The sequence below is a fragment of the Dreissena polymorpha genome, chromosome 5 (genome assembly GCF_020536995.1).
Source record: "Dreissena polymorpha isolate Duluth1 chromosome 5, UMN_Dpol_1.0, whole genome shotgun sequence".
In the NCBI taxonomy this organism is placed as follows: Eukaryota; Metazoa; Mollusca; class Bivalvia; order Myida; family Dreissenidae; genus Dreissena; species Dreissena polymorpha.
Window position 1 is genome coordinate 77,439,285 of NC_068359.1, and position 24,456 is coordinate 77,463,740.

Sequence of the window (24,456 nt, forward strand, 5' to 3'; positions counted from 1 at the left end):
CCCAAATCACTTATTTTATGAAGACTTTTGCAATATTGAAGATAGCATGATATTTGGCATGCATGTGTATCTCATGGAGCTGCACATTTAAGTGGTAAAAGGTCAAGGTCATCCTTCAAGGTCAAATATATGGGTCAAAATTGCTCATGTAATGTCACTTCTGCAATATTGAAGCTAGCAATTTTATATTTGAAATGCATGTGTATCTCATGGAGCTGCACATTTTGAGTGGTGAAAGGTCAAGGTCATCCTTCAAGGTCAAACATCATATAGGGGTCAAGGTCACTTCGAGGTCAAACATCATATAGGGGGACATTGTGTTTCACAAACACATCTTGTTTAATTTTATGTTAAACTTTTATTTGTTTATATCCGTATCCGAATAGTTTCTGTCGGGATTTGACAATTAAAAAAACTACATAGATCTTAAGTAATATGCGCATTAACTCAATACGGTAACGTTTTTATATAGTGTCAACAAAAATTAGTGTTGAGAAAGTTTATTGATGTAAGGAAGACTGGTCTTTACGATGGAATTCTTTCACTGGAAAAATTGATCACTCGTCGCGGTTATTTAATCCAGTCACATTTTAGACAGGGGTTAGAGTTGCGCCCCTTTGAAAATTTTTGTTTACTTTCTACGCAACAATGTCCGGTGAAAATAAATGGCCAAAAATGAAAGGCTCAACGATTTAAAAAAATATTTCCAACGAAAATAACAGGCACTGGTGATTGGGAACGGCACCTAGAATCGTTTGGAACGGTAGATATCGAGATTGGGAAAGGTCCGGTGCTAAAATTGGGAAGCCTCCGGTAGGCTTTGGGAAAGGTACCGTTCCCCGGTATTAGTTAAAGAAGGAAAAAAAACGCTGTTCTGGGACAACACTTTACTCACATGAATAAAACCCTCTTTTCACAGAGCACAACCAAATTATTTTGTTTTAATGCCCCAATGGAGGGCATATAGTGATCGCACTGTCCGTTGGTCTGTCTGTCACACTTTTCGTTTAGGTTTAGAAAAATGCTCATAACTTCTATGTTGCTTCAGATGTAACCTTTATATTCGGTATGCATGTGTACCGTATTTTATCATGTATAGCGCGCTCCCATGTATAACGCGCATGCGATTTTTTAAAACCAAAATGGAGACAAACAATAATTCAAGACCAAAAACCGGAAAATTGGGCGAAAATGGCTGCCATTCTTATATTGCGCAATCATTTAATCCGAGTTTTTCGGGCGCTTAATTTTTTGTTTTAAAGTAGGGAGCAAAATACGATCAGGAGCATGGGTTGCATAGCGCTATATTTTTGACAATTTTTAACCAGGTTTTTCGAAGGAAAAAACTGGTTATTAGATCGGCGAATGGGGGCGGGCTGGCTGGCTGGCAGGCGGGCGGAACAAGCTTGTCCGGGCCATAACTATGTCATTCATTGTCAGATTTTAAAATCATTTGGCACATTTGTTCACCATCATTGGACGGTGTGTTGCGCGAAATAGTTACGTCGATTTCTCCAAGGTAAGGTCACACTTTGAGTTCAAAGGTCAAAAATGGCCATAAATGAGCTTGTCCTGGCCATAACTATGTCATTCATTGTGAGATTTTAAAATCATTTGGCACATTTGTTCACCATCATGGGACGGTGTGTGGCACGAAAGAATCACGTCAATATCTCCAATGTCAAGGTCGCCACGACTAAAAATAGATTTTTTTTTAAAACAAACTTACAAAGGGGGTTAATTTTGTTTGCTCATTTCAAAAGTTCAGTTTGAGTTTTGTCCCTTTATCAGATTTTTTTTTCACAATGAAAACCTGGTTTTGTGACAATTTTGTCCCTTGTTAAGATTATTCTCTCGAGAATACCGTATATGTCCTTATTGCCATGCGCGTGTTTTTTCAAGAACCATTATTACCTATTCCTCACATTTGAACATTGTAAACATTTTCATTACCTGCCGCTCACAACATTGTATGACATAGCAGTCATTGAAATTCAGATTTGAATCTACAAGCAAGTTGGGCTAGTACTATGGGAATTTGAACAAGCCCGAGTCAGATTTTACTAGCCCAAACATTTTTGTTAAAAATGCAGATAAACATAACATAAAACATCCAAAGAAGCATTCATTTATTCAATCTTTAGAATACAAAACAAAACTCATATTAATTTCATCCTCATCCAAGTTAGCTTCCTCGTCATCTGAGCCAGCCTCTTTCGGATCCTGAAATAAGAAGAAATTAATTTCACACACGGATTTCAATCAAATCATAATTATAAATATATACATAAAGTTTAGCTAAAAAATTAGCAGAAATGTATCCCATATATCCATGTGAAAGAGAGAGCAAGCCTGAACCACCAGAAAATATATAAGAAATTGAGTGCCAGGTTATTATACAAAAAGCCAGTTGACAAATGCGTCAATCACAGTTACCTCAGATTCGCATTCCTCAACGATGTACTTGAATGACAACTGTTCGGCCATTACTCTCTGTGTTCCGAACGCAACGAAAAACATTTATTTTACATAAAAGTAATCCGGGAACCACAAAACCATGCGCTTTATGCGCAGTAATCCAATTATCGGCTAATTGCCCAGCACGTGTGCGCAGTGTGTTAAAACATAAGCCGCTGTTGATTTAAGCGGCTCAAAACTTTGTTTACAAATATTGAAAATGAAAGTGGAACTGGTTTTCTGTTTAATGAATTGTACAAGCATGTCGGGCTTGTTATATTGGAATTTCTACAGGCGCGAAAGAAAAAATACTAGTTTTTTGCTGTCGGACTAGTGCGAATTTCGACGACTGACATAGTCTTCTGCAGACCCGCAACATCGCAATGTCCAATTTTACGCAAATCGTCCGTAGATCCCATTTTATTTTTCATAGACTTAAATATTTCCCCATTAAGAGACGCTCACCATTAAATCCAGTTTGACCCGGTATTTTGCGCCTTCACTGCATCTAGTTGATAAGTATTTATAGTGAGACAAACAATACACCTGAACGCTCATTACCATACAGTTGGCGTTATTGGCGTAAAGCTATTAGACAAATATCATTCGTTTGTCTCTATTGAAAGAAAAAAAAACGAGTCAATATCTCTATTGTTGGTTTGTAGCCTACGTAGTATACTCGTACAGTAGCATATTTACGCAGAGATCGGAAAATCATTGATAAATTGTATTCGTCATTTCAATGCTTAGGTCCGAGTAATTTCAGCAAATCGGAACTCAACTTACGTAAAACACTTGCTCAATTAACCGTTAAACTCCACCTCCGTTCTCTGCAAAAGGTTTGAAGGCGGAGCTTTTTCATGTGCTATTATTTAATTGGACGATTGCCATCGAGGATCAAACGCATGATTGGTTCGGCATGTTGATTGCTAGACAAAGGAAGCCAATTTTATTGGCAAGAAACTTGTTATTGCTTCAGACAGGAAGTGGCTTTCCTTTGATGACGTCAAACTGTCAATTCACATACGTGCAAATTTTCGGAAGACTAACCGACTCTTGGTTTTACAATTCCAGTAAAATAACAACACTTGCTAACATTAAACTTTGGATTAAATGATCAAAATAAAGTAAAAGCGAAGTTGATAAATATGATTAAAATAATAAGCGTCAGTTCAAATAAAATGTTTTGCGTTGTAAATCAACGAGTTTTCATGACAACAAAAACTTTTAAAAAAATACTGCGACGCCGCGGGGATCGATATTCCTCGATTTTTTTTCATGAACAATCCATGAAGAAGTGTGAAACAGCGCTTCCGTTAGTGGACGTCCGGACATAAATTACGCCTGAAAACGGCAGTTGTACGTCCATTATGCAAATGATGGAAGTCCCTTGGACGTCCGATAAACCGCATGTACACTATTTTCTAATACACAACACGTACACATGTCAACAGTAAATTGGATTATTCAGAACGTTAACTCCGCCCAAGTGCTAATGTTTTCAATGAATTTCTCAGCGAGTGGCCAATTTTGATTTTTCCAGCTGTCAATCAAAGTCTTCTTGGTAAGCCAATCAGCGCTCAAGCAGTCGAATACACGCCGTCCACGTGAAGCTGTATACAATAATATTAGCGACCTCTGCATTACGAAGTTTTTATTCAGCAATCAAATATGTGAGACCACGCTTTCCTCTAGGAAGAATGACGTGACGTTGTACATGAATTCTAATTTTCGCATTATTTTCATTTGTACACGAAATACATGAGAAATGTTTATTTGTTGCTAGAATTTTCGTAATTTACGTAAATAATAAAATCCTGAATTTTTCGGATAACACGATTTTACGCATTTGAAAATAAGCAGTCTGCAAAATTAACCCATCGCCTGATCGCCAGGCTCGGCTTTGGCGATAGCAAAAATCTGAAAAGACAGTTTGGAAATAAACCAACAAATTATCAATTTACGAAAATTCATTCAGGAGCGCGATCATTTGAGAACGAATTCCGCATATTGGAAATGTTCGTTCGGTACCGATTTTCCCAGGTATTTTATTTATTTATTTCTGATTTGTTAGCAGATGGTACGGACATGAACTGCAATTGACGAAATATCTTTGCTAGTTTCCAAAAATCTTAAAAGTCAAATGTCCGCCATCTTGAAATATTTAAGTGTCGATTAGCAAAGTAAAGTAGTGCAAAAGCATATTGTAAAGCAATATGTTAACCAAATTATATATTGATTACGTATTTAATGAGTAATTGGTTTTCATTTTCTGCAGTCAAACAATATGCACATATTATTTTATGTGCAAAACAACGTACATTTTTTTCGGACAGTTGTTTTCGGATACAGTATTTGTCGTCGATCATAATTTACATGATACATTTTAAATTCAGTCGTTGATTTGTCATAATTACTAAATATGAACAGTGCTCTATGCTCTCAAATCATGTCACGTGATTAACGCATGTTCAATGGGAATTCCCCCATCCCACAATTCAACTTGCGTAAATGGCGGAACCCTTGCAAAAAGTTAACCCACTTTCATACCAAAACACACTTAAACCAACATAAAACTGTGTTTTTTCTAAGTTTTTCTGAGCGGAAGTTGGTTTTTGCTAATAAAAGCGAGTTTTATGTGAGCTAAACTGTGCTTAACTGAGTTTAAAGTTGGTTTTTTAAAGTAGATGTGTGTTAAAGCGAGTTTTTTTGCTGTAAGAAGTTGGTTTTTTATGTGTCAAAAGTGAGTCTTTTTATTTATGAGTTGGTTTATGTGTGTTTAAGTGTGTCTTTTTGTTTCATAAGCGAGTCTTTTACAACAGAAGTGGGTCTTTTTATAAACAGAAGTGGGTTAAAGCGAGTTTAAGTTGGTCTTTTTATAAATAATTTGAAAGCCGCAACAAGGCTAAAAGACTCACTTTAACACACTTATCAATAAGTTGGTCTTTTGTTTATTAACATAACTCAACAATAAAACAATAATTCTTCAACTAGGTCTTTGTTTCATGTTTATAGCCATATATTATCAAGGTGAATTGTAAAAGGGCTTTTTTACAGCTTGTTTGCCATTGCACCTTTTGTACATTTATGGGCTCCCCATAATTTTAAGGAAACATTGGATAAAAATTGCTCTTTCAGAACATCACAGATTCACAGATACTATACAAATGTTAAAATGTTCAAACTTATTTTTATACCTGAATATGAAATTGTTTGTCTTTCACTTTGAATCAATACATAAATATTAAATATATTATAAGAACAATCACACATCTATAAAAATGTGTATACTTCCATTTAATTCATGTTCTTTGGAGAATTCAAAAGACTTACAGTGTGTTTTTTATTCATTTTTTGAGGGGGAGAGTGACACTGTTTCTATAATAAATAAAACTAGTTTCAGTGTGAAAGTGTTGATTAATATATGGAAACTTATGTGGGCTTGCCAGCATCAATTATATCTCCTCAACATAAAAACAATAACTATTTTAACTTTCTTATACTGATATTTAACCCCAATACAATTAATGCCTACCAAATTGACCTTGAACATACAATTTAAAAGGCAATAAAAATAAATAATATTTATACTATTAATATTATTTGCTAACACCATTCAGCATGTTTTTTTTTAAATATTCACAATTAAATATAATATGCTAAGGGTGCTGTGTATTATTCAATAAATACATATATGTTGGTGTTGAAATCAGTAGATATTTCTCAGATTTAGTAATTGGCTGACACACATAAGAGATTAGCCCTCCCCCCCCCCCCCCCCCCCCAATTAAATCATAAACATTAATTCTTATCACAGTATCAGTGCTCCATCTATAGGCCTAACAAAGGGGTGTTGATAGACTTTTGATTGGCTGAGCCACCATCTATTTGAAAACAAGCGACTTTGATTGGCTGGAGACAGGAAGTTATGTTTTGAAAACAAAGGGGGTTTTCATCAACTGACTTTGAGCTTTAAGGTATAATTGAGTAACATTAAGACTTATAATTCTAGTTTAAAATGTCTTGAATAACTTTCAGCATGAAGTATTGTGTGGTGAAAACAATGTGTATGTACTACAATGTGTAAATCAACAATAAGTTTGTTGCAAAGGAGATTCAAAGTGGATGGTTAAAGTGATATGGTCTCATAATTCATCAACTGCCTGTTATCTTGGAATACTGAAGAACAGTTGTTTTAGGTTTGTATTTTCATTTTTACATCACTTTTTTATTTAGTTTTATATTGAATTAATTATGATCATTATCATATTTATGTATTGTCACTGGGAAATGTAAATGGATAAGTATAAATGTAATGCAATTATAAGGAAAAACAACACCATTTGAATAATTATGGCTGTATTTTATGATTATTGTCATCTTAAATGTTATTTATACCTATTTCTGGTCATAAATGAACAGATTTCTTTCCCACATATTCAATGAAAACTTTTATATTTTAAATTTGAAGGTTAAACTCCCAAGGTGAAATTTACATTGATTGGAAGATTCTTTGGATAGAATATTCCTGCCAAAAGACAGCAGAAGGGGGACTAACAGATGTATGGATTTTGACACCAGATTTTACCCTGCACGAGCAGCCCAACTTGAGTAGATCAGGAGTGGGAAAACCGAGCCCTGTCCTTGACCAAGGAAAGTTGGATTTGTTGAGAGGTAAAACTATACAGGTTTTAGCATTTGAAAGGCGTCACACTTCCGACCAGTCCACACAGCCAAATGAGACCACATATCTTGGTACATTTTCAAACAGTATTTTCTACCACACGTAATTTCTTTTAATTATTTATGACAAGCGTTAAGTCACATGTGATCACAGGATTTAAATTGCAAAAATAAACAAACAAAAACAACAAGCAAACAAACTTGTTTTGATTTAAATAAATAATATTTATAGTAACAAGATATACCATAACAGCAATATTTATCACTTACATTATAAAATATCTTTCAGGACCTGATCTCAAATGAGATCATTCACAAGACGCACCTCGCAAAGGCCATGACAGTATAGTTTTCAGACCTGATCAGCTGGTGACTGCTCTATGAAGTGCTGTTCAACCTCCCCTAAGGGGGAGATTCGAGAGGGTCTCCTGATTGCTGAACACTACGCCATGGTTGGTATGATTCTTTTTTATAGGGAAAAAGGGGATTTAAATATATAGGTGTTCTACTGCCTCCATATTCATTTTGAAACAAACATAATGCAATTGATTCAAATTTGACTCCAGCACATAATCTGTCTTGCGTTAATTTAATACAACTGCTAAAATTTAAGAGTTACTAAAAATTGTGTTTGTGTATAAAAGTTTTGAGAATTTAACACATAGGCAGACAAAAATAACCCCAGTATAAAGTTAACGATCAAGCTCTAATTTTGAACGATATAAAAAATTCAAGCAACAGTAATTTGCCTCCTTGTTTCAAAAACCTCTTTTGAAATCCTTCTAATGTAGATGATGTTAAAATGGGATATCTGAACTGATGATATTGATGTAAAAGTTTATTCCACCAAAATCAAGTCATTCAGATCAGACTTGATTTGGGTGGAATAAACTTCTACATGTTTTTTTAATACTGTAATGTACAGTAAAATCCTGCATTGATTGTTCATATGCATTTCAGTTGTCATCTCCAAAAAGTTTGCCCTGCCCATATCAACAGTGGAAGAGAACATGAGATGGGCCTTGAGGAGGCTTCGTGTCATGTACTGCGGGGAGAATATATAAACTGTTTAGTGCTGAGCAATATGTTCCTTTGTTCATAGGTGTAAATATGTGTAAAGGGCTATTCCAGAAAAGATAGGATGAAGGATTCCTTAATGTTGTCATTTTATAAATCCGGTACCACCAACACAGTTAAAAACAATTATTATTAAATTTATCCTCTGTATCACCCCTCACTAACTGAAACTGTATATAATCATGGTTCATACCCTTCCTCCCATTTTTACCTGTGGTAGCCCAAAGAGGAGAATGTTATTTATTTTAATTTATTATGTTAAATGTGCTCGCATATTGTGATAATGTATCGTGGCCTTCGTGGGTAGATGTTTTCCTGGTTTTGTTAAAAATGCACTGTAAAAATGTTCACATTATTTGTTTTTTTTAATATAAACATTGTTTTTTGCAAATTGTGTGTGTCTTTTATTTATAATCACATGGGGCTTGTAATGATCTGTTGTGATTTTGTCTCAAATAACCTTTTTACCATTAAGGTGTAAATATTTTTTTTTACAAAGGTTACAGGTCAAACAAGCAAAATTTTATGATCCCTTAAGCGAACAAAAGACTCACAAAAACCAACTTAAACACACTATTGTAGACAGAAGTGTGTTTAAGTTGGTTTTTTGTGAGTTTTGGTATGTTGGTTTTTTGTGAGTTTTGGTATGTTGGTTTTTTTGTGGGTTTTGGTATGTTGGTTTTTTGTGAGTTTTGGTATGTTGGTTTTTGTGAGTTTTTTCTGTGTTTAACTCAGTTTTAACCAAGTTGGTAAAAAAACCACTTTAAACACAGAAAAAACCAACATACCAAAACTCACAAAAAACCAACATACCGAAACTCACAAAAAACCAACATACCAAAACTCACAAAAAACCAACTTACCAAAGCCCACATTTATGTAACAAGTGAGTTTTTTCTGTGTTTAACTCAGTTTTAACCAAGTTGGTAAAAATACCCACTTTAAACACAGAAAAAACCAACTTACCAAAACTCGCAAAAAACCAACATACCGAAACTCACAAAAAACCAACTTACCAAAACTCACAAAAAACCAACTTACCAAAGCCCACATTTATGTAACAAGTGAGTTTTTTCTGTGTTTAACTCAGTTTTAACCAAGTTGGTAAAAATACCCACTTTAAACACAGAAAAAACCAACTTACCAAAACTCACAAAAACCAACATACCAAAACCCACTAAAAACCAACTGCCAATACCGCTTGGTTTAACACGGATAAAACTCGTGTTTAACTCGAGTTTTACACACTTATTTGGGAAGGGAAGGTAGCCGACGTCAATATTGTCCGTATTTTGGTTTTGAAAATAGAAATCGTAATAATACTGGATTATCGGTTAATTGATAGAGTTGGAACATGTACATATATTAAAATTCTAAAATAAAAGTGGGACTTCAAAATTTATGTCTGGGACGTCCAAAATTTTAGGCTTGGAAGTCAGGACTTCCAACTTTTAAAAAGCTAACAGAAAGCTGGTGTGAAAACACCAACAAAGACATTTTTTTCATCTTTCAATTTTTGTCAAAATTGTTACTACCCCGTTCATTCCTACTCTTTCCAGGGCTTTTTTTAAGCGGACACTCGCTTGCCCGTGCCGGGTTAAAATCGTCGCGGGCAAGTGATTTTCCAAAGCCGGGCAAGTCTGTTTCGTATTAGCATAATTGCGGTATTTTTTTGACTTTTCCCCTTGTATCTATTTATTTTCTTTGGGTCAATATATTTTTTATCAAGTACAAGTAAAACGAGATTTGATTGGTTGCTCGCGTTGTATAAGCCAATCTAAACGCTAAAAACAAGTTCTACTCGGCAGACGTTTCAACATGGCGGACGGTAGCGTCCAGCCGAACTTTTCTATATTTAATAAAAGTAACTCGAAACACTCAAAGGAACAAACCAAAACAACCGAAAAAGAAAGGAAAAGAAAATATGAAAATAAATTGTCGCATAATTGGTGTATTTCATGTATATTCCTTGATCGGTGTAACTGAAACATAATGTCTGTCTTCATGAAGAAATGCATAAATGGGCATCATATGTCATCGTCAAATTAGACGAGAAAAAATGCACCAAGTTATGGCCCATGGCTGGGTTCACTAATTTGTTATGTCTATTGTAAACACATGCAGCACTGTTAATTTGTGTATATTTTCATGTTAAATGACAGGTGACAGTTAAAAAAACGTGGTCTCGCTTAATTATTGGCATATATATGCACAAGATATGTAAGTCACACATAAAGCCATCCCGTATCAGGTAATTCAACTCATGTTAAAGTCAATCATCCAGACAGCCGTCACCCAATTTATTTGTCCATTATTGTATAAATTGGCATCTGCGTTGTATGAAAGACAGTCTTACTTAAACGGCCGAACATACAAGTCGCATTATTGCTGGCTTTCGCTGGATGGGCCCATTGCGGGCTTCGCATGTATCTTGTATTTGACAAACATTTTGGAAACGTTGTGTTGTGTTAATAAGCAGAAATAAAACGCAAAGAAATCAGAAATGAACTTTGTTGGTTATTACTGTGTGATATCAACGAACAATACGCAATTACGCTACACAGGACATTTTATGGAGCCGTGTACCATGGATACGACCGAAGTACGATCACAAGTGCGATCACGTGCCGAAAAAATGAAAACATCACAACCACAACGCGACATGAATTCAGGTCAGTTGTTTAAAAAAAATTATGGCAAACTTGGAGAGGGAATTTCAAAATTTATAAAGTAGAAAATGAAAGTAAAAAGCGTCATGACAACGAAATTTTTCAGAATTGTTTTAAAGAATTTTACGTAGTTAAGTGTTAAAGAAATAATTAATCATGTACGGAGAAATTATGCAAATATCAAAATCATACAGTTTTTCATTGATCTGTAGTTTTTCTAAAATATCGGGTAATTAAGAATAAAATAAATAAAAAAGAAAGTAATTTAAATTTACAGAATTTTCTGAGTTATAGAAATAATGAAATTAGAGGCGAACAAATCATTGAGAATATTTAAAGAATTTTGAATAAATTGTGTATGATTATAATATAGATTGTATACGAACGTGCGTTTTTTTTGCGCACAAATCCATTTTAAATTGTTGGTATTTTTTGTAAAGTTCCATTTAATTAAAACGTACAAGGAAATAATAATATCTTATATAGTTTTGTTTATTATTTTAATAAAGAAACTTTGGCGGTGGTTTTATTTATTAATATAGTAGAAAAAACTCGGAGATGATACAAATATTCAAAGAATTTACCTAGTATTTTACATTGGCAGAATTAAGAATTTAGGAATTTAGATTATTTAAGACAGTTTCGTTTATTATTTTAATAAAGAAAATAAGGCGGGTTTTGTTTATAAGAATGATAAAGAAAATTAAAGAGGACGAATAGATAAAATTATTGGAAAATTTAAAAATAGTTTCAGAATTGTAAAAGAAATAGGAAATAAGAACAGTAATGGTAATTGCGAATATGAATAGGGCAGACACTTAAAAAAAATATTATGTAAATATGTATATACGTCATTGTGTTGATTGCAAATATATGTAGGATATCGGTAATATTGAAGGTCTTGAGTAATTTTAAGTAAGAATTTAATGCGATCTGACGCGTATAGCGCAGTGAAAATATAACGATATGTACGCATTAAATTTCTAATATAATTGTTTAAGGGTTACAATTATATTTTATGAGCACGGCTGACTGATCAGCGTTCGGACATACCGAGCCCGAGGTTGTGATAACCTTAGCGTCCTCATGAGTAAGAGAATTTATCCCTGTGCCATCGAAGCAAATTACGCTATGGACAGAAGATGCGATGTCGCATAAGAATTATTTGAGTAGTTCGATTAGGAGCAAAGACCTGAATTTTGAAGTATACCGATACGTGTTCTTATATTATGAATGCATATATATAAAAGTCTGCCTTGTCATATTTGCGCATTTTTACAAGTGCACAGGTCAAACATGTCAATAAATCTATGCCCAACGGCAAAACTATAGTGATAAAGATGAGGTTTATGAAACCATGATATGAACAGGTACGTCTATCATTACCCATTACTCTAGGTCAATAAAGTGGCGCGCGCCTGTCAAAAATTTACCGGCCGCACGTGCGTAAAATGATTATGCCTAAGGAGGTACACAAGTCATATTAAGTAAATGGCTTGTCAGATGTCAAACTGTCATGTACTTATCCGAAGTTTGTTTTGAGGAATTGACTAATATTTTTTCGTTGTAAAGAATTTATTTTTTTGAATAAGATATCACAGTAAGTTGTCATGACGATATTTAACAATAACTAAGGGGATATTTATAAATGTTTGCCATGATTTTGAACAACTGATACTTGTATCACCACGACGCAGATAAAAATATCGAGATTTGAAGACAACGCCGAAGAAGAGCGACTTCGCGAGACAACGCCTTCCACAACGAATAGAAGAAACAAACAACATAATTAGAATGGAACATCACGGCGTTTACTCTCAAAGTGAATACCTGGTTCTATCACTAAAAGAAGACCAACGCCAGAAGATTTCGAAGGACAACAAGTGACGCAACACTGGACACAATACTTGTGACGTTAAACACTATAGAGTAGATGCAGCCGTTCAACTGTTTGACGTGCGTAGATAACGCATTTGGAATGATACTTCCGAGGCCTAAGACATCAAGGAGAATACTGCTATAGTTAATACCTCGTGAGCATTATGGCCAATAGAAGATCTTAATGTCCCAAGAGAAATGAAGACGCTGGAACCAAGAACAAAAGTACAATCAACAACAACAGAAACAACAATGCGATCACAAAGGTTTTAACATACGTCACAATTGATAAGCTACGCGGTACGCATCAACACCATATCCAGAGACAATATCACGATGGATTCAACAACAGAAACAACGACGTGATGACGGCTGGTTCAGCGACAAAAACAACAGAAACCACGATGACATATCCAGCCTCGATGTGAACCTTGATACGCAGATGAGTGCAACCGACCACGTGCGATTTGCCTACACAGTTTGGCGATAGATAGAGCTTCTTCACGACAGCAATGGTAGATAACATCACCCATGAATCAACATAGACAGAAAACAACAAACCAAGACATCTACATGACCGCAACAGGTACATATTCAACCCGGGCAATACCTACTTCGAATGGACAGCACAGGAGGTCACTAGTCAAACAACGCCTGTAGTGTTACGTGGACAATCGATCAACGTCATTTAACATTGATACATGATATTGTAAGACACTTGTCATTCAGGATTTGATCTTTCTAAAGATTTTAAATCATAAAATATAAAATCTTTCTTTAATGAAAATGAGGTGTGTCGCATAATTGGTGTATTTCATGTATATTCCTTGATCGGTGTAACTGAAACATAATATCTGTCTTCATGAAGAAATGCATAAATGGGCATCATATGTCATCGTCAAATTAGACGAGAAAAAATGCACCAAGTTATGGCCCATGGCTGGGTTCACTAATTTGTTATGTCTATTGTAAACACATGCAGCACTGTTAATTTGTGTATATTTTCATGTTAAATGACAGGTGACAGTTAAAAAAACGTGGTCTCGCTTAATTATTGGCATATATATGCACAAGATATGTAAGTCACACATAAAGCCATCCCGTATCAGGTAATTCAACTCATGTTAAAGTCAATCATCCAGACAGCCGTCACCCAATTTATTTGTCCATTATTGTATAAATTGGCATCTGCGTTGTATGAAAGACAGTCTTACTTAAACGGCCGAACATACAAGTCGCATTATTGCTGGCTTTCGCTGGATGGGCCCATTGCGGGCTTCGCATGTATCTTGTATTTGACAAACATTTTGGAAACGTTGTGTTGTGTTAATAAGCAGAAATAAAACGCAAAGAAATCAGAAATGAACTTTGTTGGTTAATGTGTCTTTTCCACGAACGATACGTAATTACGTGACAAAATCATGAAAGCGTAACTTTCAAACATGGTGGCTTGATGAATTTCCATGGCTTGAATTTGATAAAGAGTCGCGATTGATGAAATGCAAGATTTGTATCAAATTTGAAAAAAAATGTAGTTTCGTAACAGGTTCCAATTTTTTTTCGAAAAGATTCTGTTAAAGCACATGAGGATTCACAGTCACAATACATGAATGTAAAAAAGGATGAGGCTCAAAATAATAGTGACAAAACAAATTCAATAAAATAAAACTGTCGTATTTTGTTTTTGTTGACAACTTTATATTATAAAAATGATTCTTATTTTATTTTTGATACATTGAATATAGCTGAAATTAAATCTAGCATAATAATGCATGTGAATCAATGCTTTAAAGATTAAATGACAATAAAAATTGACTTCAAAATAGGGCAACCAGATTTAAATGAGGGCAAGTAGATGTTCAAAGTAACTTGCCCCCCCGTGCAAGTGAGTGTCAATTTCTTACGTTAACCCCTGCCTTTCCCGCTATTTGTTGTTTCGACAATAGCCCCTTCAGTCTATAACATTATAGGGTGTAGTTTTCTGCAATAAACAAAATGGCGGCAATTGTGAAGATTTACAATTACGAAAAGGATTTTTTGCAATTTAGCAATTAGGAAAGCAATGTGTCAATGTATTACGCGCACCAAATTTTTATTTTGAAATTAGAAGGTAAAAAAGTGCGCGCTATACAAGGGAAAATAAGGTATATGGACAAGGCCTTTTCATAGGAACACACATTTTGACCCCTGCGACCTTGAACTTCTATCTATCTGATTATATATACTGTCTAACTCCCCTTTCGGGTATTATCGACAGGTCCGTGTTTAGGTTTCAAAATCTGCTTTTAGGTTTCGAAAAATGCTCATAACTTCTATCAGAGCATTTTTCGAGGGCATATGTAATCCTATGAAGACAGCTCTTGTTTATTATGGTGTTTACTCTGGCTTGCTATGTAAAATGCCAAAGTGTATTTGCAATTTTGTGCGTGTGTTTCAGCGATTGGAGGCAATGCTCCTCGCAAGGCATTTGGTGGGGCAAGTTCCAGTTCGTCAGATGCATCACCTTCAGGTACAGTACTAAAGTAGACAAAACAGGAATTGAAACTTTCTTTAAGGTAACTGGTTGCTTTCCGGGACATACAACTATCTCTAGTTCTTGGCTGCTAAGCCAAATGGTAAGCAGCCCAAAACCAAGTTCATGTCATATTTATTATGCCCCCCTTCGAAGAAGAGGGGGTATATTGCTTTGCTCATGTCGGTCTGTCGGTCGATCTGTTGGTCCGTCCACCAGGTGGTTGTCAGACGATAACTCAAGAACGCTTAGGCCTAGAATCATGAAACTTCATAGGTACATTGATCATGACTCGCAGATGATCCCAATTGATTTTCAGGTCACTAGGTCAAAGGTCAAGGTCACGGTGACCCGAAAGAGTAAAATGGTTTCCGGATGATAATTCAAGAACGCTTATGCCTAGGATCATGAAACTTGATAGGTAGATTGATCATGACTAGCAGATGACCGCTATTGATTTTCAGGTCACTAGGTCAAAGGTCAAGGTCACGGTGACCCGAAATAGTAAATTGGTTTCCGGATGATAACTCAAGAACGCTTATGCCTAGTTATCTTGAACTTAATTGCTACAGAACAAAATCGGACATTTTTATACAATTTATGTCGTGATTTAATCATTTACTTGTTAAGACCTTAATCATCTTGCTCTTTGCGAAAGGGCAACCACTTGTTTTTATCCCTGATCAATATCAAATATACCTAGTCATTATTTCTCTCTTCTTTTGACTTTATGTACATAAATATGTAAATAGTGCGCACAGTATTGTACAGTTTATTTTATTATACCTCACTTTTATTTACAATGCTAAACTCCCATAGGCCATCGTGACATAGAAATACTGTCAGACCCAGCGGGAATAAATTTACTGTCCAAAATATACTGTATCCCGCTGCCATAGCAATCACGTGCCACCAGCGGGAAAACATTTACTGACAAAAAAATACTGTATCCCGCTGCCTTAGCAATCACGTGCGGAATGTTAGAAAATTATACTGTCCCATTCGCGCATGCGCAGTACGCAGTTTTGCGTGTCCGTTTTATTTGGATAATTAAAATATCGATTGCAGCTGAAACTGTGCTGTAGAATAGATTAATGCCATTATTTAAGCTTTGACAGGAGTCAAAAAGAAAATCAATTTAGTATAAACGACACGCTTACCTCAAAGGCAACTTTAGCTAATCCAATGCTAATAACAATAAAGTTACAACGATATACACTTCCAGTGCCTGTTCTTAAGGTGTTATGCATGACAAACACACAATCCGAAATACGTTTTGGATTCGTTTGATGCTTTAAACAAATATTTTACTGTTAAAAAAACCCCACCACGTCCATATTGTTGTCCCAAAATGTTTCGTCACCGAAATGACGTCACACAAGTACGTCATAAATTGCGTAATCAAGTGATGAAAATAAAATACGGAAAGCTGGTTCTGTAATATATTTTTAAACAAATAAGTGACGACTAAGAAAATTGATGGGATAAATTGATTACTAGGTCGGTGCCGAATAAAGCGAAGTTCATATTGCTCTGCCCGTAAATCTGAACCACTCAACATATTAATGGTTGTTCATTGCTGAAATTAAATTCAATTATTGAATATTAAAATTGTTCATGGTTCATATAAATTGTTCATTTTTAAATAGTTTATTCGGTATAATAAAATAAATATTACATGTCTGACAGGGTGACAGTAAATTTGTCAACTTTCGGAAAAATACTGTCAACCTTGGCTTCGCCTCGGCGGACAGTATTTCCTCAAGTTGACAAAATTACTGTCACCCTGTCAGCCATGTAATATTTATATAATGCTCCCCCCCAAAAATTTTTTGGGGGGAGCATATAGTCACCGCTTCGTCTATCCGTGTGTCCGTCCGTGCACAATTTTTGTCCGGGCTATTTCTCAGCAACTAATGACCGGAATTCAATTAAACTGTATGGGAAGCTTCACTACCAAGAGGAGATGTGCATGTTATCAGCCGGTTCTGGTCGGATGATTATTCACAGAGTTATGGCCCTTTGAAATTTCCATTAACTGTACATATAGTGCAATTCTTGTCCGGGCTATTTCTCAGCAACTAATGACCGGAACTCAATGAAACTTTATGGGAAGCTTCACTACCAAGAGATGTGTAGAGCCGGTTATGGTTGGATGATTTTTCACAGAGTTATGGCCCTTTGAAATTTTCCATTAACTGTACATGTAGTGCAATTCTTGTCCGGGCTATTTCTCAGCAACTAATGACCGAAATTCAATGAAACTTTATGGGAAGCTTCACTACCAAGAGGAGATGTGCATATTATCAGCTGGTTCTGGTCGGATGATTTTCCCGTTGATCTTTACTGTTAACAGGCGTTCAGCATTAAAAAAAAAAAGTTTTAACTAAACAAGACTAGTACCATGTAAGGCATGTATTATTATTTAAAGTCAGATGCAAATGCGTGACCTTGAAATTAATAGCTATTCAATAATTTTATTGTTTTATATCATAAACACCTTGATCCCAGCAATGAAACCAAGTTATTTTACTATTATATTCTGTAGCCAGTAGGTCCTATTAAAAAAAGAGGAGGTCCTGTATTTTTTCCCATTTTACAGGACCTAATGTCCAGTAAATATTTGCCTAGTTTGGATTTGACTGTATTTCTCAGCAATTTATCACAGGATTTCAATGAAACTTTATGGGAAGCTTCACTTCCAACAGGAGATGTGCATATTATCAGCCGGTTATGGTCGGATGATTTTTCACAGAGTTATGGCCCTTTGAAATTTTCTATAAACTGTACATACATATGTATAGTGCAATTCTTGTCTGGGCTATTTCTCCCCAACTACTGACTGGACTTCAATGAAGCTTTATGGGAAGCTGAACTACCTTGAGGAGATGCGCATGTTATTAGTGGGTTCTGGTTAGATGAGTTATGGCCCTTTGAAATTTTTAAGTTGCGAAACCATCCATTGTATTATTTTGTCCAAAGTTATATACCTCAAGACGTTTCCTTTAATCTGAATATATAGTGCAATATTGTGACAAAAAAACAATTGGGGAGCATCACCATTCTCCGACGGTTTCTTGTTACTTTACTGTTGGCATGCAAAAGAACACTTTTGCTAAGGATAATGTTCTTATAACAATAATGCTCAATTTGGGATTATTTTTTTTTAATAATGTAGAAATGGTTGTATCCGAATTTATTTTTATTATGTCCCCCACTATAGTAGTGGGGGACATATTGTTTTTGCCCTGTCTGTCTGTTGGTCCGTTGGTCTGTTTGCGCCAACTTTAACATTTTGCAATAACTTTTGCTATATTGAAGATAGCAACTTCATATTTGGCATGCATATGTATCTCATGAAGCTGCACATTTTGAGTGGTGAAAGGTCAAGGTCATCCTTCAAGGTCAGAGGTCAAATATATGTGGCCAAAATCGCTCATTTTATGAATACTTTTGCAATATTGAAGATAGCAACTTGATATTTGGCATGCATTTGTATCTCATGGAGCTGCACATTTTGAGTGGTGAAAGGTCAAGGTTATCCTTCAAGGTCAGAGGTCAAATATATGTGGCCCAAATCGCTTATTTTATAAATACTTTTGCAATATTGAAGATAGCAACTTGATATTTGGCATGCATGTGCATCTCATGGAGCTGCACATTTTGAGTGGTGAAAGGTCAAGGTCATCCTTCAAGGTCAGAGGTCAAATATATGTGGCCTAAATCGCTTATTTTATGTATTCTTTTGCAATATTGAAGATAGCAACTTGATATTTGGCATGCATGTGTATCTCATGGAGCTGCACATTTTGAGTGGTGAAAGGTCAAGGTCATCCTTCACAAGGTCAAGGTCATCCTTCAAGGTCAAACATCATATAGGGGGACATTATGTTTCATTTTTAGACAAGAAATTTTATCCTCCCTGTGATCATGCTGTATATTGTTTGCTCAAATACCTGACAGGTAAAGGAGCAGGGAAGTATGCAGGTGGTAATCCAGTGTGTCCACGACCTACGCCAGATTGGCAGAAGGGCATCGGCACATTTCTCTCACCCGGCAAGTCTAAAAAGGACAAGGAGAACTCTGAACCCAACACGGACGGCATAGAAGTAATGGAAACAGATAGCGCAGGGTGAGGAAGAATTTTTTTGCACCAGATCTTAATAGAGTGATTGGTCGGTCCGTTTGTACAAATATTGTCATGAAACAATCCACAAAGCTTTGATAATGGCTTATGCCATGGGTGTTCTTTTTTAACACTCTCAACTTACCCAAATTGCCTGACGTCTGACATTCATTTTGTGTTTAAGACCTACTTATGATCTTTTTCTAATGGGCTAATAAATCAATACAGAAAAGGCTTCCACAGGAGGTTTCTACATTTATTTTGAATACACTATCTTGTCTATATCCAATAATAAATTGTGAAATTTCAGAAATTTGCCTTTTTGAAAGATGAGTTATATTGTGCGAATGCCTGGGACAGACATATGGGTTAACAGGTCTTTATCAGGACATTGTTTTGTCAGGTAGATTTTCAAATAACTTGGAAGGAATGGTAAGCAAGATCAGACAGAATCAAAGATGGCAGGAATGGTAAGCAAGATCAGACAGAATCAAAGTCAAGCCTAAGACCCATGGACCTAGCTGAAGTTCAATATTCAGGGTGAAAAATAAGAAACATTTGAAGCTTTTGTCTGAAGCATAGCTTTATCCACTTGGGATAGATTAGCAACCGCAGATCATTTTCAGAGCTGTTTTCGGAGAAAACCCGAGGTATTTTCATAGCCAGCTCGTCGTGTCTGTCGTCGTGTTGTCAGCTTCGTGCTAAATCTTTACATTTTGTCAAGGTTTTGAACATTGCCTCTAAAATCAAAGTACTTCAACCTACAACTTTGAAACTTTGTATGTAACTGCACCTAAACTAGCTCTACATGCCACACCTAACAGTTCTCCAGCTAGGCCTAAATCGAAGGGCGTCGCGCCCTGCCCTCCCGAACCTCCGCCCTGCCCCCCCCCCCCCCGAACCTCCGCCCTGCCCCCCCCCCCCCCCTTTTTTTACATATGATAATTCATAAATCTCTTATTACATTGTAATTAGTTTAATCCTCATTGTAGACATTATATTTGAATGGTTTAATAATAATGGGATTAATACAATTATTTATAACATATAAATGAACATGCAATAGAAAGCATTCCAGAAACACCCGCACGCTCGAACGTGCCCTTTTCACAAAATACTGCGCGTCGAAAGTGCCCTTTTCACAAAATACTGCGCGTCGAAAGTGCCCTTTTGACAACAAAGCCCCATGCCCTTTTCAAATCCTAGCTGAAGCACTGCCTAGTTTTGGGTCACTAGGTCAAAGGTCAAGGTCACTGTGACCTCTAAAAAGAATAAATAAAAAATTCTTACAAGCTTTCATTTATTCAAAACTGCACCCACAGCAGAGTGTGGCACCTGTTATTGTGCTCTTATAGAATTGTATTGCAATAACAATAAAACCACAACCATTGAGCCATTTACAAGACTTTCCAAGAACTTTTTACTTTTTTAAAACATCTTATTACAACCAAAGTTATGGCACTTTGAAGCATACAATTTTATGGTAATTTTCAGAATTCTGATCCATGTCACAGTATTATGTCGAGGCAGAGCAGAACCTTTTTTGCATGTTTTAGATTTATATTGTGCACAGTTTGTTTTTATTTGTTATCATTTTACAATGAAATTTGAATATCTAATGTACTTTTTGCAACTCATTTCATTGGAATAATTATTTTTTGTTATCATTGAACCTAAACAAGTTATAAGCATATGCAAACATGTAGGAAACCGATTGATTCATAGATTTTCAACCAAATTGTCAGAAGTGATAAACATGAGAAAACGTGTTGCACAAAAAATCCAGCCCCCTAGGTCAGATGTCAAGGTCACATGTCAATGTTATATGTAAGAAATAATTGCCTCAAGCTTTTTCTCAGAACATAACTTAGTCCATAACAGAAACAGAGAAATTACAGTTTTCCCATAAGACTTGCAAATTCATCTGTAAGACTGTCTAGACTAAGTTGGTTGGGTATACGGACAACGCTAAATTTGACAGGGCAGACAGTCGCTCTTACGCTGTTTTGACAGGATGAGGAAATCTGTCACTTTGGTGGCATGTAAGAAGGCCTTGCATTCCTACCCGTGGACGAAGTCGCCAGCTGGATGGCATATGTGAAGCAGTCCGCACCAGACGTCCTCACATCGGTAGTGGACTCAAGTGGCAATATAATGTAGGAGCGACTGTCCGCCATGTCAAAACATAATAGGAGCGACTGTCCGCCCTGTTAAAACATAATAGGAGCGACTGTACGCCCTGTCAAAACAGCATAGGAGCGACTGTTCATCCTGTCAAATTTAGCGTAGGAGCAATTGTCCGTAGGAGCGATTGTCCGGGATTCAGTTGGTTGTGCCAGACATTGATAAGTGTATGATAGTGTCAAGCATTGATAAGTGTATGATCGTGTCAAGCATTGATAAGTGTATGATAGTGTAAAGCATTGATAAGTGTATGATAGTGTCAAGCATTGATAAGTGTATGATAGTGTCAAACATTGATATGTGTATGATAGTGTCAAGCATTGATACATGTATGATAGTGTCGAGCATTGATTCGAGTTTCTCTTACAACATGAATAGAGATAATTTTTGCTGAAGTATTTCACTATTGCACAATACTTATATCTATCGACCATATTTTGTCAGTTCCAGCAAAGATGTAGCTGCAGGATCCAGTAAAGATGATGACAACTAAGGGGAGTGCATGACTGGACAGTCTGGACCTTTGTGAATAGTATATATGTGCTGGAAAGAGAGAAAGTGTATATAATTATTTGGATTATAACTTCCTATTTAAGAGTTGAAAAAATCATGAATTGTAATGTATATGATGTTTGTGTGGTACAGATGTTCTCATATGATGTTTCTGATATTCATGAATCTGGTATGGTGTATTTGACATTTGAGTTTTCTTACAAATTCCTGTGCTTTGAATGACACACTGCTAGTATCATTTAGAAATGTTATATGAGAAGTATATTATGAGACAATGGCAGCTGATGATTGTAGATATTGCGATTTAAAATTTTTCATTTGTCGCTTTTCATCTAGATGTCAAACAAACACACCATATGGCATGTTTTTGTGCCAAGAGTTTGATATCTATTTTATGTGGTCTTTTGCTAATAATTATAATATTGCTCATTTACATTAATTATCAATTGATCACTTAGAAATTATCTTAGGTTGAATTGTGTATACATGTATATGTTTTCGTAAATGTTACTCACTTGTTTAGTGCTTTACACCAAATCAATTCATGACAGTGATATCCATTCACTATTTTTGTCATTAATTCACATAAGTCCTTAAATATGTAATAAATTTGTGTACTCATTTCACTTGGTCGAAAAATAAATTGGTGGCAGAGTTAAAGGGCTAGTGTGAAGATGATTGTATTGAGTTTGTACATTTTGTGATTCCCCTGAAAGTAAATTAAGGGCAATGCTAGAAGGCCGTGTTACAAAAATCGTCACCTACCATAATTACTCTCAAGTGTTCGGACACTTAAAAATGATACTTTTTTTTCGTGTCCGAAAATTTATATACTAAAAATATTCAAATAGTACGAGTGTCCAAAAATTAAGAGACATATATGTTATGTTTGTTTTTCTATTATTATATTGAAATAAAACCAATTAATAACTGTGCAATAGTTTTATTGTGTTTAACTCTCCTTTCTCTGCTTTAAATAAAGTATAACGTCACTTATTTGCAATCTCTTACCCTGAAATGGTATATAAAAACGTTAGAAAAAACAACCATTCTGCTTTCTTAATACATATACTTTCAAATGCTGTTGGGTTAAACAATTGTGTATTATTGGATAACATGGTAATCTACCCAATAATGCAATTGTACTGGTCCATAGCGCTCGGGGCATTCTATGCCAGGTTTTATTGCCTTGTAAATCTCTATGATAGTCCCAGATAAGCAAAACGGCAAAAATCTAGTTATATAGCGCTGTAAAATATACTGTCCCAAAAATTGGAGTCATTAATTATGGACGAAAACCAGTATGTCCGAAAATTTAGAGTCACAAAAAAAAATTATTTTGGCTGAAAAAGGGGGTGTCCGAAAACTTAGAGTAATTACAAGTTAGTTCAGTTTCTTTGACATTTATTTCTCATGTGATGCATTGGCTGTTAGTTTCTCTTACGTTTGTATTTACCTGTGTTTTGTATGAAAGGTGGATTTCGAATTTCACATAATGGTAGAAATATTTCAGATTTAATATAAACATGTCAAATATGAAATACCAAAACTCGTTTTTTTCTGATTTGTCAGGTTATTCATGTTTTCAATGCTTCTTGTATAGATTTTTGGATCTTTGTCATACTATGTAACATTTGTACTTCAAATGCTAGATTGTTTAGGGCGTATTCAGATTTATTTGAAGTCATAGTTTTGAATTCAAATAGCAAGTGTGAAAAAAAAACGTTGCAGACAATTTCCTCTTTATAGTGATAGAAAATATATGTGTCTTGTAATTTTTGTAATAAGGCCACTATGTATTCTGTGTGTAGTACATGTATTATGCATATTGAAATAAAATTTTAAAATACTATTCACGGTGTTTAATCGTTAATCTCTTGTTATGTATGATGCTATGTCCTCACTAAAACGGTAGGCAGCTTATCGAGTTTGTCCGGCTCTACGTTCGTTCGCTCACGTGTGCGTGCATCCGTCCTATCAATATACAGCTTCACAGAAGGGGAACCTCAATGTATCAGGGAATTTACAAAAAGCTTGTCACTATTTATTATGCTCCCCAAAGTATTTTTTTTTTTGGGGGGGGGGGGAGCATATAGTCTCCGCTTCGTCTGTCAGTGCGTCCTTCCGTCCATGCACAATTTTTGTCCGGGCTATTTCTCAGCAACTAATGGCCGGAATTCAATGAAACATTATGGGAACTTCACTACCAAGAGGAGATGTGCATATTATCAGCCGGTTCTGGTCGGATGATTTTTCACAGAGTTATGGCCCTTTGAAATTTTCCATTGTACACATAGTGCAATTCTTGTCCGAGCTATTTCTCAGCAACTTATTACGGGAATTCAATGAAACTTTAT

The 24,456-nt window shown here is 35.5% G+C and overlaps 1 protein-coding gene and 1 long non-coding RNA gene across 3 annotated transcripts in view; both read left to right on the forward strand.

Moving 5' to 3' along the window:
- Window positions 1–23,951, forward strand: part of LOC127882041 (PCNA-associated factor-like) — a 35,460-nt gene extending 11,509 nt beyond the window's left edge. Inside the window, exons 2-4 of the mRNA XM_052430433.1 lie at window positions 15,202–15,273; window positions 19,240–19,408; window positions 22,031–23,951. Coding sequence (XP_052286393.1) covers window positions 15,202–15,273; window positions 19,240–19,408; window positions 22,031–22,079 — 290 coding nt within the window. The 3' untranslated portion in view covers window positions 22,080–23,951. The remainder of the gene's footprint in view (window positions 1–15,201; window positions 15,274–19,239; window positions 19,409–22,030) is intronic.
- On the forward strand, window positions 6,239–8,500 carry LOC127882042 (uncharacterized). Of its 2 annotated transcripts, none has more exons than XR_008050385.1 (4): window positions 6,239–6,656; window positions 7,039–7,131; window positions 7,430–7,596; window positions 8,101–8,500. It is a non-coding gene; the product is annotated as an uncharacterized LOC127882042 (long non-coding RNA). The 2 variants fall into 2 exon arrangements; XR_008050386.1 differs by having other exon boundaries at window positions 7,430–7,592.
- Window positions 23,952–24,456: the final 505 nt, after the last annotated feature.